The 15,360-nt window shown below is 38.9% G+C and overlaps 1 protein-coding gene across 7 annotated transcripts in view; it reads right to left on the reverse strand.

Annotated features, from left to right (window-relative positions):
* The window catches only part of CHD2 (chromodomain helicase DNA binding protein 2), a 121,018-nt gene that overhangs the window by 68,256 nt on the left and 37,402 nt on the right, over positions 1 to 15,360 (reverse strand). For all 7 annotated transcript variants that reach the window (XM_072737212.1, XM_026001500.2, XM_072737214.1 and 4 more), the window contains 9 exons: positions 13,725 to 13,865; positions 12,353 to 12,486; positions 10,101 to 10,326; positions 8,529 to 8,629; positions 7,492 to 7,536; positions 7,137 to 7,315; positions 5,081 to 5,205; positions 2,303 to 2,519; positions 376 to 465 (listed from right to left, as the gene is read on the reverse strand). In XM_072737212.1, the coding sequence (XP_072593313.1) occupies positions 376 to 465; positions 2,303 to 2,519; positions 5,081 to 5,205; positions 7,137 to 7,315; positions 7,492 to 7,536; positions 8,529 to 8,629; positions 10,101 to 10,326; positions 12,353 to 12,486; positions 13,725 to 13,865 (1,258 nt within the window). The remainder of the gene's footprint in view (positions 1 to 375; positions 466 to 2,302; positions 2,520 to 5,080; positions 5,206 to 7,136; positions 7,316 to 7,491; positions 7,537 to 8,528; positions 8,630 to 10,100; positions 10,327 to 12,352; positions 12,487 to 13,724; positions 13,866 to 15,360) is intronic.

The raw sequence follows: 15,360 nt of genomic DNA on the forward strand, positions 1-15,360 counted from the left end.
TGTCACCAATGGAACCACCTGCCACATACATTTCTTAGTAACTGTAGAAAGGAGATGGTGTAAAAACCTTCATTTTTCTGTCCTCCTCACAGAGACCATTCACATCATCTATTGTGGGAAAATTGCTTGACAATGATATGATGGGAAATGCCCAGGATGGCGCTCAGGTAAATTACTGGCCTCAATACCCTTTCATCCTGTTAGATGTGATCTAAAGTCCCCTTCAACTGTAAGGTTCTGATTTTTATTTACAACCTTAATATTCTTTGCAGATTGCTTGTTCACGGTTTGCTTTTTTAAATAAATAAAAGTAACATGGCAAGCGGGAAGCACAGGCCCCACCATTTCCACAAGTCACACTACAAAATTACACACCTTATCTTTTAAGAGGATCTCATATGTTGTTATAAGTGCATTGAACTTCAGTCTTTTAGTCTGAGAATGAATCCATTCATATTCCCGTATCTAGAAGAGAAACCAGTAATTAAGATACAATTTCTACTTTTACCTTTCTAGATCACCAGCAGTCTTGTGACAGATGCAACAGAAACATGCCAAATAAAAAATAAACCTGAGTAAAATTTAATGAATATTTTATACATTCTAAATTGACCTAGGCAACCAAAATATTAAGCAGTAGAGAATAAAAAGATCACTCACTGAGCAGCAAAAACTTTACTGTGAGAATTCAAATAAACTGTCATCAACCCCTACCCCTGCCCCAACACGTTTGACCAAAAAACCTCACTGCAACTACAACTAAACCCTGGTGACTTGAACTTATCTAGTGATCTCCCTGAATGTTAATTTTCTTAAGGATATTTTATTATTCTTTGCTCTTTGGTAAGGCAATACTTTTATTAACAAGTAGAACAAATCCCAACCTCTGGCTCAGTCAGAAATGTCATTAATCTAGAGCAGAAAGATGTGGCCTCCAAGAAAAAGGGAAAGAAGGGTTTAGGATGAAAATGCAATTTAATGAGTGAAAATAATGTCAATGTAAAGGAACACAAAACTAACACATTCATACTGCAGTGTAATGAGCTCCAGCAAGCACAATGGCCCAAGAAAAAGCTCCCGCAGTTTGTATGGACTGGAGAACAGGACAAGGAGTGTGTGCAGGTGATCACTACCAAGTGGGCAGAAAGAACAAAGAAAAGGAGGTTTGGAGGAGTCCACATAGGAAACTACCCTGACTCTACAAATTTTCAGAGTTCACTTTGTCTTCACCTGTGAATGCAGTGCTTGAAGCCATTTTGCATAATCTGAGGTTTTTTTCCTTTTGTAATGGCTAACAAATGGATTAGCACAGCTAAGAACTGCAATTTTTTTAGAAACTCAAAATTAGAGCAGTGAAATCTGCCAAGGTTTAGGTTAGACAATTTGAATGAAAATATTTAATAAAAAATAAATTTCAACAAGCATAATATATAACATCTCTTTTAAAGGTCTGAGGATTCCTGATTGTTTGCTCTTGTGATAAGCAGTCTACTAGAAACAGTTTACTCTAACTTCACACAGAACAAAAGAGCAAAGGTCTGGGACCAGACACTTCTCTGTCCAGACCCCAGCTCTGCCACATCCTAGATGGTGGGGACAAGTGTTAAACTCTCGGAGTCCTTTTTCTTCATCAATTGGTTAGAAAGCACCATCTACTTGGAGGAAAATCACGAGGGTTACAGCTAATATACACAAAGCACGCAGCACAGGTCCTCGCATATTAACAGGTGCTTTTGAATAAGTCAGTCATTATGAAGAAATGATTTGCTAAACAGAGATCAACTCAACCTTCCATGTTCTAAGTTCCTGAAGCTCATGTTAAGGTTGAAAACAGACAAATAATTCTCATTTTTATAGCCCTAGAATGGCTCATTCTCCTTTCTCTTTATTCTTTCAAGTTCTACAACCTCACTATTTTAAAAGGCTGGGAAATCAACTATAAGAACTTGGTTTTAGTAGTAGGTCTCTGCTCAAACAGCAAAAATATCAACCTTCCACAAATACATTACATTATTCATTTATAAATAAAGTGGTCTTAGAAATACAAAAGACAGAAGAAAAAACTACAGCAATCCAACTAAAAGAGATTCCCATTTATGTACTGCCGTAACTTTCCTTTAAAGCAGTCAGCATGTTTTAAAGAACATCTGAGTTGCACTTTTGTGATACATAAATCTCCCAACATTGGGGACATAGCACAGTGTCAGAATCATAGTGTTACTGAAGACTATAACGATTTCAGGTCAATTTCCAAAATACATTTATAACACAGATTCTATCCCAATTCTTTTTGTTTACACACCGTATTTCTGCTCATCAGGTCACCTATGTAAACCACTACGTTAATCTCTGGTGCCCAGATTTCAAACTCCCTCTGCCATGAGGTGAGGGTGGATAAAGGGACGACTATAAGAAAGGGGCCATACAGCTGGTGTTGGTGGAACAGGTAGGAGAGGAATGATATGGTCTGGATGGTCTTTCCTAGGCCCATTTCATCAGCAAGGATTACACTGTTACTTCTGCAGAAAGAGAAAAAAACAAAACAAAACAAAACAAAATCATTAGTTCACACACACACACAGCAAAGAAGCTGATGCCTCACAATTCACCAATCAAGGCACCGATTCCATCCAAGCCTCAAATTTATTTCCTCTCCTGCATAAGAAGAAAGCAGAAGCTATACAACAGGAAAAGTAACAAGTGATCAGAGTATAATCAAATTTGGATTACTATGAGACCTTATTCAGACTATATTCTTTACCTTGCATTTTGGTCTTTCTTTCCTTGTAACAGAGCAGGCAGGTTTTATTATATTGGGGTGTCCAGGAACAGGACCTTGGGTTTCAGCATTACAGAAAGCAGAAGCAAACTGGCTATTCACCACTGCTGGTGAACCCTACAGCCTGACAGTCCTGTGTCTCTGCCCAAATCATCCACCCATTCCACTACATGCCACTGGACTGTTTAATGCTACACACGCAACTCCCTAGGCACATGTGCTGTAGGGCATGGAGCTTGTTTTAGATACAGGACAGTCTACAGGAAAGGTAGGCAGGCTACAGATCAGATTTCTGAATCCACTTACACCTACCAAATGAAAATATCTGGGAAAGGGCTCAGGGATCTGTACTTTTACAGATACTTCTGGATATTCTGATGCAGATGTATTCCTTGGACTACATTTTGAGAAACACTGCTCTAGGAGACAGTCTAGATTTCAACTGGATACTATCAGGAGAGGATTTTCCAGATAGAAGAAAAACACTCAAGCAATGGCCAGAGTAGGAAGTATGTTCAGGAAACAGAAAACAACCCATTTGGCATGGAATTAGGAATAGATATATGGCAAAAGGCTACAAACATTAAGAGACTATTGAAAATCAGGCTATGAAGGTTTACAAATACTAACAAGTGCTTAATCAATGAACCAGAAAGAACTGAAAGTAATATGCAAGTTAAAGAGAACTGATTAGAAAAACAAGACATTCTATTTACCAAGAAGAGATTAAATTTTTAAAACTACATTGTATGTTCCACAGAATAGCTAATTTTAGAGGGAAAGAACAAAGTCAAAAATATACTGGGGGAAGGGAAAAGGAGGAGCCATACCTTTCTATAATCAGGTTGACCTAATTTTATGCACTATTCAGACATAGTATGTCCCTTTGAGTAATTTCCCTCCTCTTTCTCTCACCCTTCCGGCGGGGAGCAACTAACCTCATTTCCTCCAACATTTCCTCTCCCTAGCAAGCTACCACTGTTTGTATATACATGTTATAAGAGATTTGAAATCATCTGCCCATTTTTCTAAAACTAAGCTAATACAGCATACTATTTAACATAAAGTTCCTATGACCAGGGCCCAACGACTTCTTGGGCCTGTTCAGCTGACTCTGAATTGTTCAGATGGAAGTAGAGAAAGCTAGCCAAGGACTCCACAGAAACAAGTAGAACTATGAATCAGGTACATGACATCTTCGTTCCTAGGAGCCTTCATAAGAGGGTCAGGAGACATAGCTTGAGGTTCCACCTAGCCTTATAACTATCCTAAAGGAAGAGTAGGTCTCACTATTCTCTGAAACCAAACCCATTTTCAAACAATTTAGAATAGTTCTATGAGATACACATTCTTAGTCATGCAAACAGAATCTCAAGAGCTCTCATGTTCCTGTCAGATACTGCATTAGGTTTTATAGGACACAGAGGTGGTTGGATTGGGAAGCAGACACTGTATATTTATCCCTAACTAGAAACCACTTTTCTGGCATCGAGAAAAGCTGCTCACACGTTTTTATTTTCAGGCTGCAGTTTAACTCTCAAACAAGAATTTCTGCTTTACTATAAAACACTGAAGAAATTAAGAGCTGCATGTAGGTGAATGAGTTTGTAGGCAGGCATTCAGGTACTTCTCACATTGTATATACCCTGTGAGAGCAGGGAAATGAAATGAAAACACCTCTGGGACCCCTCAGACACAGTAATCAGAGACTACGAATTGCAACTGAACTGATGAATGAAATTCATGAGTACTGTCTCAAAGTATCTTTAAACTTCTAACACTATCATCACAGCTTTTTCTTTTTTAAGATTAAGATGGTTTTGTTAAAAGAAGAAAGAATAATTTTATAGATTCAACCAGACTTTTCCCTAAAAGGGACAGCATGTACAGCAATATCAGGAAAGCAAATTTCACACTATTCTTCAGCATGGCCACAGGACATTAAGTCAAAGGTTTCCCTGGCCTAGAAGGAAAATGAGTGGAAAACAGACATTTTCTTCATTCTCCTTCTACATTAAAGATCTGGGCAAACTATCTTGCTATCTATACCCATGAATAACATGTTATGATGTAGGTCTCTGGCTATGACAAATTAGCCCCAACTAACTAATTAACCAAGTACTATTTACTTCAGATTAAAATGGTTATTACATACTTCTATAAACTCCTAGAAAAGCTTTCCCTCAATCACATACTTTTTGTTTCTGTAATACACAAAGAAACAAAGAAGTAATTATTTGTACTTAACAATAAAGAAGTCAGAAACTGTAAAGAAAATGTCAAACGTCTTTTTCTACCTACTTGCACCAGGAATGAGCAAGCCAGTTGAGACCTTCTAGCTGATAATCACGGAGCTCCAGATTCTCCCCTCCTAAATATGTCGGCTGTTTCTTTAAAGCCACAAATCGTGGTCTCTGCTTCAAGGCCTGAAAAACAAAAATTAACAAAGTCCAGGTCTGAAGAAGACTTTCTTGCTATTCCTATATAAAATGCTAGCTGTGATTTATGTGTTCTGAACCATAGCACAAATGTTTAAATTTCATATCTGCATCACCAACCACCCAACCCAGCCTACCCCACCTCCTTCCGTTGTGGTCTGTATTCCCAAAGCCAGATGCATCCCAAATAGTTTTTGGTTCTCATGCTCCTGGTCCTGAAATCAGTCCATGAACATAATTACACAGCACTCGTTTTATATCATCTCTATCATACAACAAGGAACGCTATACTATCACTTTTACATTATCTCCTTCTAAACCGTACAAAACACCACCTCTGGGAAAGTCTCTATACACTAAACCCAGCAGAACTGTACCATGATAGCATTTGCAAATCCTGAAAAGCAGCCTCCACCTAGTTGGAACCCCCAGTGTGCAAGTTTGGTTTTTCTAATGAAAAGGACATGAAGAACCATGCAGTCTAGTAAGGCCACGTCTCTATGGTTTGTACAAAATATGGATTCTGTGGCTAAATCCATGTGGGAAACAATGTAATAGGTTACATTGATTTCATTACTTGTGCCTTTCCCATGTCTAAAATGCTTGTGCATATTGTGAATTTACAGGAAAAATTCATTTAGGAATGCTTTCCAAAGTTCTTTGGCCATGAAGTCTTTCTTCAGAGAGTATTTCCCTGAAGAGTAGGGCTCTGTGGAATCCGCATGCTATTACATGGAGTGTCATCCTAGCAGTTTGATAAGGTGATTACTCATCATCACAGCTCTCCTCTGTGACACCAGGCAGCAAATCGAATCTGACTCCTCGTGCTCGATACACTGAACACTGTATCCACTTCTGCCAAGTCTCCCCCATAATGCTTCTCCCATCTGATCCTTTCATCCCATGGCACTTCCCTTATCCTTACACTATTCCTCCCTAATGGAGGACTTCTACGGCATCTTCTTGGCTGGACCTTCTGGCTTTTCTAAGAGCCTCCTCCAGAGTTTCCTGCACACTCCTTTGAGATGGAGCTTTCTAACTCGTTTTTTATGCAGCTGCTCTTCTCACATCAATGCCCACAGGATAAAGTTCAAATTACTTTTCAAGTTATTCAAGACATACACACTCGACTTAAATGCACTCGTCAACATCACCTTCCTCCCTTCCCACCCAAAGTGTATCCTTCTCCTGCATCCTTCATGGGAGGGTAATAACCTGGGCCCCCTTTGGTCTGTCTGTCCAGCACTCACCCATTCCTCAAGGACCAGGAAAGTTCAAGTACCACAACCTCCTCTTTAGCTCTTTAAAACCTCAAGGACTACTGGAGCTCAGTGACTCTGCCTCTCTACTTCTCTGACACCAATTATTTATTACACTCACTGCCCCCTTAATTACACACAGCAGTTCACAGATGGAGGTTTGGTGCCATGAACTGGATGTCAACTTCTCAGAGACAGAGCCCATGTCTTAATAGACTTTTACTATGGAGGGACATTTTTTAATACGTGGAATGGATTCCAATGAAGGGAAAGCATACGTGCGATCAATCTAAATAAATAAATCTAAATAAAGGACCATATCTATTTAGGCTCTGAGAATTTAAATCCTCTCCTCATTCCTGTCCCTTCTATTTAAAGTGCTTAATCTTTTTCAAATATCCTGTACATGATTTCCAATTAGACCTACCTGGATGTGTGGATTTTAAGAATAAAGAGGTCAGCAAAGCCATTATACAACTCATGCTCTCCCTGTTTTTTTTTTACTGTGATGTTGAGGTTAATTCAACTTCTTTCACTTCAAAACGGGAACTATCATTTAGGTTTGTACTATTTTCTCTTCCCAATAAAATATCTATGTGACCAACCCTTTCTATTAACACCTCTTTCCCCTGGAAAATCAAAAGCCAGCAATCACCACACCTTGCATTCTCTTGTTGGGATGGTTTTTGAGTTGTTCCGACTATGGAAGCTGTCAATGCAGCTCTGGAACTTCTTGCCAATCAAGGCTTCATCTTCCCAGCTGCACTCTGAATATGGCAGTCCCATCCATTTGCATAGATACTCAGGTTCATTTGAAGGCGCCGGCTTCCGACTGTGAGCTATTTCATATACAAAAATCGGTAAATTACCAACTGTCATTAAAGGAGGAGGAGGAGTGACATTCTGTTTTACATATAACCATTGAAAAGCCACCTGGCAAAACAGTAAATATTCTGCAAAACATGAACTGCTCTTAAATGCTCAATAACATTTATTAACCAGAACCCTTGCTCACCTGGAAAATCTGTCTGACCCAGTGTAGATTTGCTTGTCTTCACAGCTAAAGAAATGGAAAATAAGATAAAAAAATTATCACTATAACAAAGAGTGACATTTTAGGTCCTATGAGTAAGAACACAAATATACAATATTGCATTAAAAAACAAAACAAAACAAAACAAAAAACCACAGTCCTCCCACAGCTCTGTGTCACAATTACCCCATTCCTCTGTTCCCCTTTACCTCAAAACTCCCCAGGAGACTTATTTCTACTCACTGTACCCCCTCATTCTCTCTTAAAGCCCCCCCCCCCCCCCGCCCCAGTCAGGCCTGCATCATCCCTACCATTCATTCCACAGTTCCACTTCACCAGCATCACACCTGGGGCCAAATTCAAGGATCAACTCTTAGCCCTCCTGGCATTTGGCTAGCAGCATTTCCTCCTTCCCAAACCCATGAATCACTTGGCTTCCAGGATATACTCCCCCAAACCCACTCCAATCTCACTGGCTATTGTCTCCTGGGGCTTCCCCCTGTCTTCCAAAACCTGTAATGTTCTCAGACTTCCTATTCTCACTATGTATACTATTTCTGATATTCTCAGTAAATCTTAGGCTTTACATACTATTTATACACGGATAAATTTCCAAATTTAAATCCCCAGCACAGACTAAGAGATTGAAACTCCAGGCTCACATATGCTACAGCCTTCACAATATTCCCACTTAGACAACTAAGAAGTAAAGCAGACTTACAAATATCAAACCAAGCTCTTGATTTTCACTCCAAAAATCAGCTCTTCTCTTAATCTTTCCATTTCAGTAAATATTTGTTCTCCTATTTGCTTGGGTCAAAAATCTTGATATCACCCTAACATCCATCTCTCATCCCCCAAATCATAATTTACCAGCAAATCTTGTTAACTTCTCCTTCAAAATATCTAGTCTCAAAGAGTAAGCCCGCAAAATGCATTTTGTCATTTACATTACCCAAAACCAAAAGCCATTATTCATGGAGATCAAACACTGCTCAAGTAAGTTTCCGTGTGCTCACCAATTACTCTTTCGACTATCTGATACTGTTTGTTCAACTCTGAGGCCAGCTCTTGTTGGCAGTTAAAATATTCCACATCTTCAGGAGAAACTTTTCCTAACCTACACAGAAGAAAAAAAAATGCATACCAGTTATATTTGGAAAATCTATATACATCTATCAAAGTCAAGGCAAAAAGAGAAAAGGAAATGGAGTCTTTACTTCCATCTGTCCCTTTGGAAATCTTTTACTACTAGTAAGGCCAGATATTTTACAAAAAAATACACTTTCAAAAACTCTTAAGACTCATAGGACACACCATTGTTCTTTCTTTATAGAGAAACCTAAAAATAACTACTTTGTATGATAAATTCATATATCTAAACAGAATAGGACAATAAGTGCAGCCCCAGTGGCGCAGCAGTTTAGCACCGCCTGCAGCCCAGGGTGTGATCCTAAAGACCCAGGATTGAGTCCCGTATCAGGCTCCCTGCATGGAGCCTGCTTCTCCCTCTGCCTGTGTCTCTGCCTCTCTCTCTCTCGCTCTCCCTCTCACTCCTCTCTCTGTGTCACTAATGAATAAATAAAATCTTAAAAAAAAAAAAAAAGAATAGGACAATAAAACAATCTTCTATATTTAAAAGGAAACATGCCTTTTTTCATATAGGTATGAGGTTTAGGAGTGATTCAATGTAGCTTTTATGAAAAACCAGTTATTCCTGGCATCAAAATTCTATAGAAGGATAACAGCAGTAACCAGAAATGAAATGCTACTGTACCTCTTAGGACTTTAAATTTCTAACCACTTTACAACCTACACCATCTTCAGGACACTCAAAGGAAAAATAAAGGACCATACTGTGGGTAATAGTGAAAGGGGACCTAGAACCCATCTGGCCCTACTTCTAACACAAAAAAAAAACCTGATCACATTACACTAACAGGTGTGTCTTCAGGATTGAACTTGATTATTAGTTTAGGTTTGTGGGTACTACAGCCCCCACATATTTCTCATATGCAACTCAATCACATTCAAAGTTATAAGAAAACTAAAAGCACAACAGTCTAACACAGCTTCAGGAGTTCTGTTTTTGTCACACCATTTCTGCAAATGGTGTAAAACTAAGAATAGTGTTAAGTACACCAGAACCCAGATAGTTCTAGAATATTAGCTCCTGACATCTAAGCAACCCCAACATACATGAGAAATAACAAAGTGTTTAGGAGCTCTGGCTGCCAGAGTTCCAAACCTGGGTCCCCCCAGAAAAGCTGCTCTGTGCCTCACTCCTTCACCTACAAAATGTATACAACAAGGAGAATCTCATGGGCTTATTGTGAGGATTAAAAAAAACATCACGTGCACAAAATGCTCCATAAACTACTTATTACTATTCAACTCTACAAACTTGGTGACCATATATGGAAATATATACTGTCTTCAGGTCACAATTTTATAAAACGGAATTTTGGCTGGCTCTGTGCTCAATAATCAAGGCAAAATTTGAGTTCCTAGACAGCTGTGCATTCCCCACATTATTTAAAAACCTTCCCTTCCCTGAAGGCTGCAAATATCCCATGACTTTAAAAATGTACCATTGCTTGATTTCATCCTCTTTCTTCTTGAAGTTCTCTAATTTTTTGAGTCCTTTCACTTTCTGCTGCTGTAAGGATTCTTCACTCTCCCATGTGCTGTGGATATAAGACCAACCCTTCCACTTGATGAGGTACTGGACTTCGCTTTCATCCTTTTCAGTGTCAAAGTCACCACTAGGGTCTCCATTAGCTTCAATCGCATATACAGTAGTAGAAGCTCCGGTGGCTGCAAAACAATTCATATAAACTTTGAAAAGTGTATTAAACCAGACTCTGAAAAAGCTTCTCAAGTATGGATTCATCTGAAGAGTCTCTTTTTGGATGAAGCACAAAATACCCTGACTTAAAAATATGCACAAATTCACAAACAATACAGGATGAACAAGATCTGTAATTTCAAATATTTTCAAAGTGCAAACCCAATTTCTAAACTTTAAAATGTTTTCCAAAATTTGCTGATGAAATCAAAGAAATCCTTGTATCCAAAGTAAAGGTGGAAGAGAAATATCCTTTTGGTTTGGTCCCTATTAACTCAGAAAACAAGTCTGTCTCTCCCAGAAATCTAAGAAAACAAAAATCCCCACCATCACCCTGTCCAATTACCCATCCACCCAAAGTACTCTGTTAACTCTCAACCTCCAATGAGGCTGGATGAAAAAAAAGACAAAGAAAAAAGAATTAGGCAATATTTCATATTTTCTACATGGAAGCTTACTTTAAAGAAACAGAGTTAGGAGACACCTCAAGTTAGATATTTAAAAAAAAATCTTGGGATGCCTGAGTGGCTCAGCAGTTGAGCGCCTGCCTTCATTTATTTTTTTTTAAGAATTCATTTATTTATTCATGAGAGACACACACACACACAGAGAGAGAGAGAGACAGAGACAGAGACAGAGAGGCAGAGACACACAGAGGCAGAGGGAGAAGCAGGCTCCATGTAGGGAGCCCAACGTGGGACTCGATCCTGGGCCTCCAGGACCACACTCTGGGCTGAAGGCAGCACTAAACCGTTGAGCCACCTGAGCTGCCTTTCTTTTTTTTTTTTTTTTAATAAAGATTTCATTTACTTATGAGCGCCTGCCTTCAGGCCAGGGCATAATTCTGGAGTCCCGAGATCGAGTCCCACATCGGGCTCCCTGCATGAAGTCTACTTCCCTCTCTGCCTATGTCTCTGCCTCTCTCTCTTTCCATGTCTCTCATGAATAAATAAACAAAACTTAAAAAATAAATAAAAATAAAAATCTTCACTGTCATCCACATATGTATTTCGCCAGTTTGACACACTTCACAAGGAGATTCAGAAACCCCTAATTAAAGGTAAATTTGTTTAATGTTTGTGAGCAAGAATCTCTGCTACATCACTGCTTTTTAAGAGATTAACATATCTTTACTATCTTAATTTTCAAGTCTCAAAGACATACAGCACATATATCCCTACATCCTCAGCAATGAAACATGAGACTGGGTCAGAAAAACTTCCATTTTCATGCAAACTGGTGCAGCCACTCTGGAAAACAATACAGAAGTTCCTCAGAAAGTTAAAAACAGAGCTACCCTACAATCCAGCAACTGCACTACAAGGTATTCACCCAGAGGATACAAAAATATGGATTTGAAGGCGCACATGTACCTCAATGTTTACAGCAGCATTATCAACAACAGCCAAATTATGGAAGGAGTCCAAATGTCCACTGACAGATGAATGGACAGAGAAGATATGGTACATATACACAATGGAATATTACTCAGCCATAAAAAAGAATGAAATTTTGCCATCTGCAACAACATAGATGGATCCGGAGAGTATTACGCTCAGTGAAATAAGTCAGAGAGGGACAAGTACCATATAACTTCACTTATGTGGAGTTTAAGAAACAAAACAGATGAAAGGGGCGGGGGGGAGATGCAAATAAAAAAACAGACTCCTGACTACAGAGAAAAGCTGATGGTTGGTTGCCAGAATGGAGGCAGGTAGGCGGGGATGGGTCAAACAGTTAATGAGAATGAAGGACTGCACTTCTGATGAGCATGAGATGATCCATGGAAGTGCTGAATCCTCTATGGTATACCTGACACTAATATTACACTGTATGTTAACTAATTAAAATTTAAATTAAGACTTGATAAAAAAAAATCCACATTTCACCACCAATGTAAGCATGGACTGAAATTCATCTCAGAGCTGAAAATACACAAGATTTGGACCTCGCTGAGCAGATATACGAAGTAATTTGCTTCCCAAAGACACATACCTCCTTTCTTTCCCAGCCTTGAATCTAAGACCTTTTCAATAGTTTCACTGTTATCCTGCTGCTCATCGGCTCCTTCTCCAGTCATCTCAATGAGGTCATCAGAGTCGGTCTCAAAGTCATCATCTTCCTTGTAACTGCATGAGGAATAATGCCGAATAAATGAGAAGCTACCGTTTCAGACTTAAACAACATTAAATATATCACCATTAAAGAACTATACCCTTTTGGCTCCATGTTGTCTTAAGATCAGCCACAGTTAAAGTGGGCTTAGAGTTCCTTTTTTCCTACTTAAGTAGTTATGCATGTCCACAAAGAACTGCAGGAAGGCTCACTCATAGTTCAAAATAAAACCAGACTACATTTTGTAGTGATTTGTGTAAGTAAGATACACACAACTCCAAGGACACGGCTATGCTTTCCTTTTGTGATAGGAGATCATGACCACAGAAACGAGGGAACAACTACAAAGAAAATGCATGATAAATGAAAAAAAGTTACTCTTTTATTAAGCACAAAGGAAGCAGTTACTTCTAAGACTGAATGTATGAACCCTGTATTTTATCAGTGAACAGAATATGAAATTTAGGTATTCTCAAAGTGTTGAAAACTACAACTAACATACTTCCTGGTAATAAAATATTAAAATGTAACCTCCTACAATAAATAGGCAACAAATGGTTTGGGAGTTACATGTGAGAAAAACACTCCTGAATGTACAACAAGTGCAGGAGGAAAAAGGGCTAACTATATGTCAGCATACTCCGCACCTAATCCCTAGCTGTGGCATCATACCTGGACACATGGACAGGTTAGGATCTCCAGGACTTAGCTTCACCATCTCTAAGTAGACCAGAAGAAACCTGTGTATCCTCTAGAAGAAAATGAAATGCTCTTCGACTCCTATACTATAAAGTAAAATCTTGATGCCTGCATGTGTCCCTTCCAGTGTTTTATTTCCTACTAATGTTTCATACCCTATTAGAAAACTTAATAAAACTATGGCACCCAAGTATGTAAGGTGACCCTCAGGAGAATCTGATTAAAGGACCAATTTAGAAGTGAGAATACAATCCAAGCATCTTTCCTGAGAAAGGATGATATGAAATGAAGAGAGCATCACTAAGTCATCTCAACAGAACATAACCTGAAGCAGTTTTCTTTCCACAAATGAAGGCCTGAAATAAGTCACTGCTATTTCTTCCATATTCCCACTGGTCCACACCATTCCTTCTGCAAGAACTCTGATCAGATTTCTGAGCACAACCTCCAGATACAGGTCATTACTTTTGCCTTTCAAATGCAACATCCTGGACTTACCAGGACCAAGCTCTAACCAACTACACTATCACCCTCACATGAAGCCATCACCCACCTAACATTTTTAGCTGCTCTGCGCCGAGTCTGCCTCTTAGGAGCTTCATCGTCTTCATCATCATCATCAGAAGAATCCTGTCTTTTTCTCTTGCCACGCTGAGTCTTAGGCTGCTTTTTAACACGAGGTTTGGGCACTGTTCTAAAATCAGAAAAGAAAAATGGCAAAGTTTTCACTCTATCCCTTGGTGTCTGTTTCACATCTTTATAATTTCCCAGAGTAGCAGTACACAAATAAGATTAACCTGTGGAGTGTCAGAAATATGTATTTCTGGGTCCCACTTGCTGAGATTCTAACTGACTAGAAAATCTGCATTTTCAACACAAAAGTGATTCTAATGCTGAGAATCCCCAATCATATACAGAAGATGCAGTGGATTCTCAGGCAATGGTTCTCAACTATTCCTCAGTGCTATTGGATATAAAAATACATAAGCAACATGTTGCTGATGGTATCTCTTTGGTGGGCAATTTGAAAATATCTATCAAACTCACAAATGTTAACAATTTTACTTCTGAGAACTGATCTTACAGTTACAGGCATAATAAGGTATCCACTGTAGTACTGTTTGCAATAACAAAAGATTAGAAAATCTCTAAGTCTTCATCAACTGGGAATCAGTTCACTGAACAGAAATACTAGGTAGCCACAAAAAAAAAAAAAAAAAAAAAAAAAATCCAAGAACTGATATGAAATGATTTCCAAGAGAACGAAAGAAAAATGCAGAACAAGATGCATGAAATTCTATCTATATAAAAGGAGCAAAAGAAATCACTACACATGTATTTGTGTTACATGTGTACAAAATATACCTGAAAGACAACCTGAGAGTGCGTGCCCTTCCACAGACCAGCAGAACAGGCTGAGGAGACGCTCCACAGGTGACTCCCACTTACAATCAGGATTGGGGGCCACAGCCCAGATACTCTCAGAAGGAAATTCCCAAATATTCTACCCATGGTAGAAAGGTGAAAGGAGGTAGAGGGAGATGGAAACTCAAAACCCTGTTTCTCTTGTACCTTCCACAAACAACACTACAGAGACAGATGATCAAGTACTCAATAAATGACAGGTAAACTCTAAAAGAGAAAGCTAAAGTAGCTTCCTAGTCCTGTGAGCTTAAATTTGGACCAAAAGAGACCAAACTCAGATGACAAATTTCCCTGCTGGGGTGGGACTGGTGTACAATATCCTAAGTCAGAAGTAGGCAAATGTTTTGCCACAAATGGCTAGCACATAATAAACATTTTTGGCTTTCCCAGACAAGAGGCAAAACTGAGGCCACTACACAGGTACTTACATAACAAGGGAAAGTAAGTTTTCACACAATGTTTATTAACAAAACTCAATCATCACTCAGTACACATACTGTGATACACAGCTAATAAGAACAGAATTCTTTTTGAATTAATTTCACTTAACTGAGGTTCAAATTTAGTGTTCCCTATCATCAAACTATAAATGTTTATTTACAAAATCTATACTTAACTTGCAAGCCCTACAGAAATAGGTGGTGATAGGATCTGGCTAGTCAACCCCATCCTAAAGCAATACTGAGAGGTAAATTTCCCTATTTTTATCTGCCTCCCACCTTCCTTTTCCCAACAGCAGTACCTCTCTCCGCTACTGATATCTG

The sequence above is a fragment of the Vulpes vulpes genome, chromosome 14 (genome assembly GCF_048418805.1).
Source record: "Vulpes vulpes isolate BD-2025 chromosome 14, VulVul3, whole genome shotgun sequence".
Classification (NCBI taxonomy): Eukaryota; Metazoa; Chordata; class Mammalia; order Carnivora; family Canidae; genus Vulpes; species Vulpes vulpes.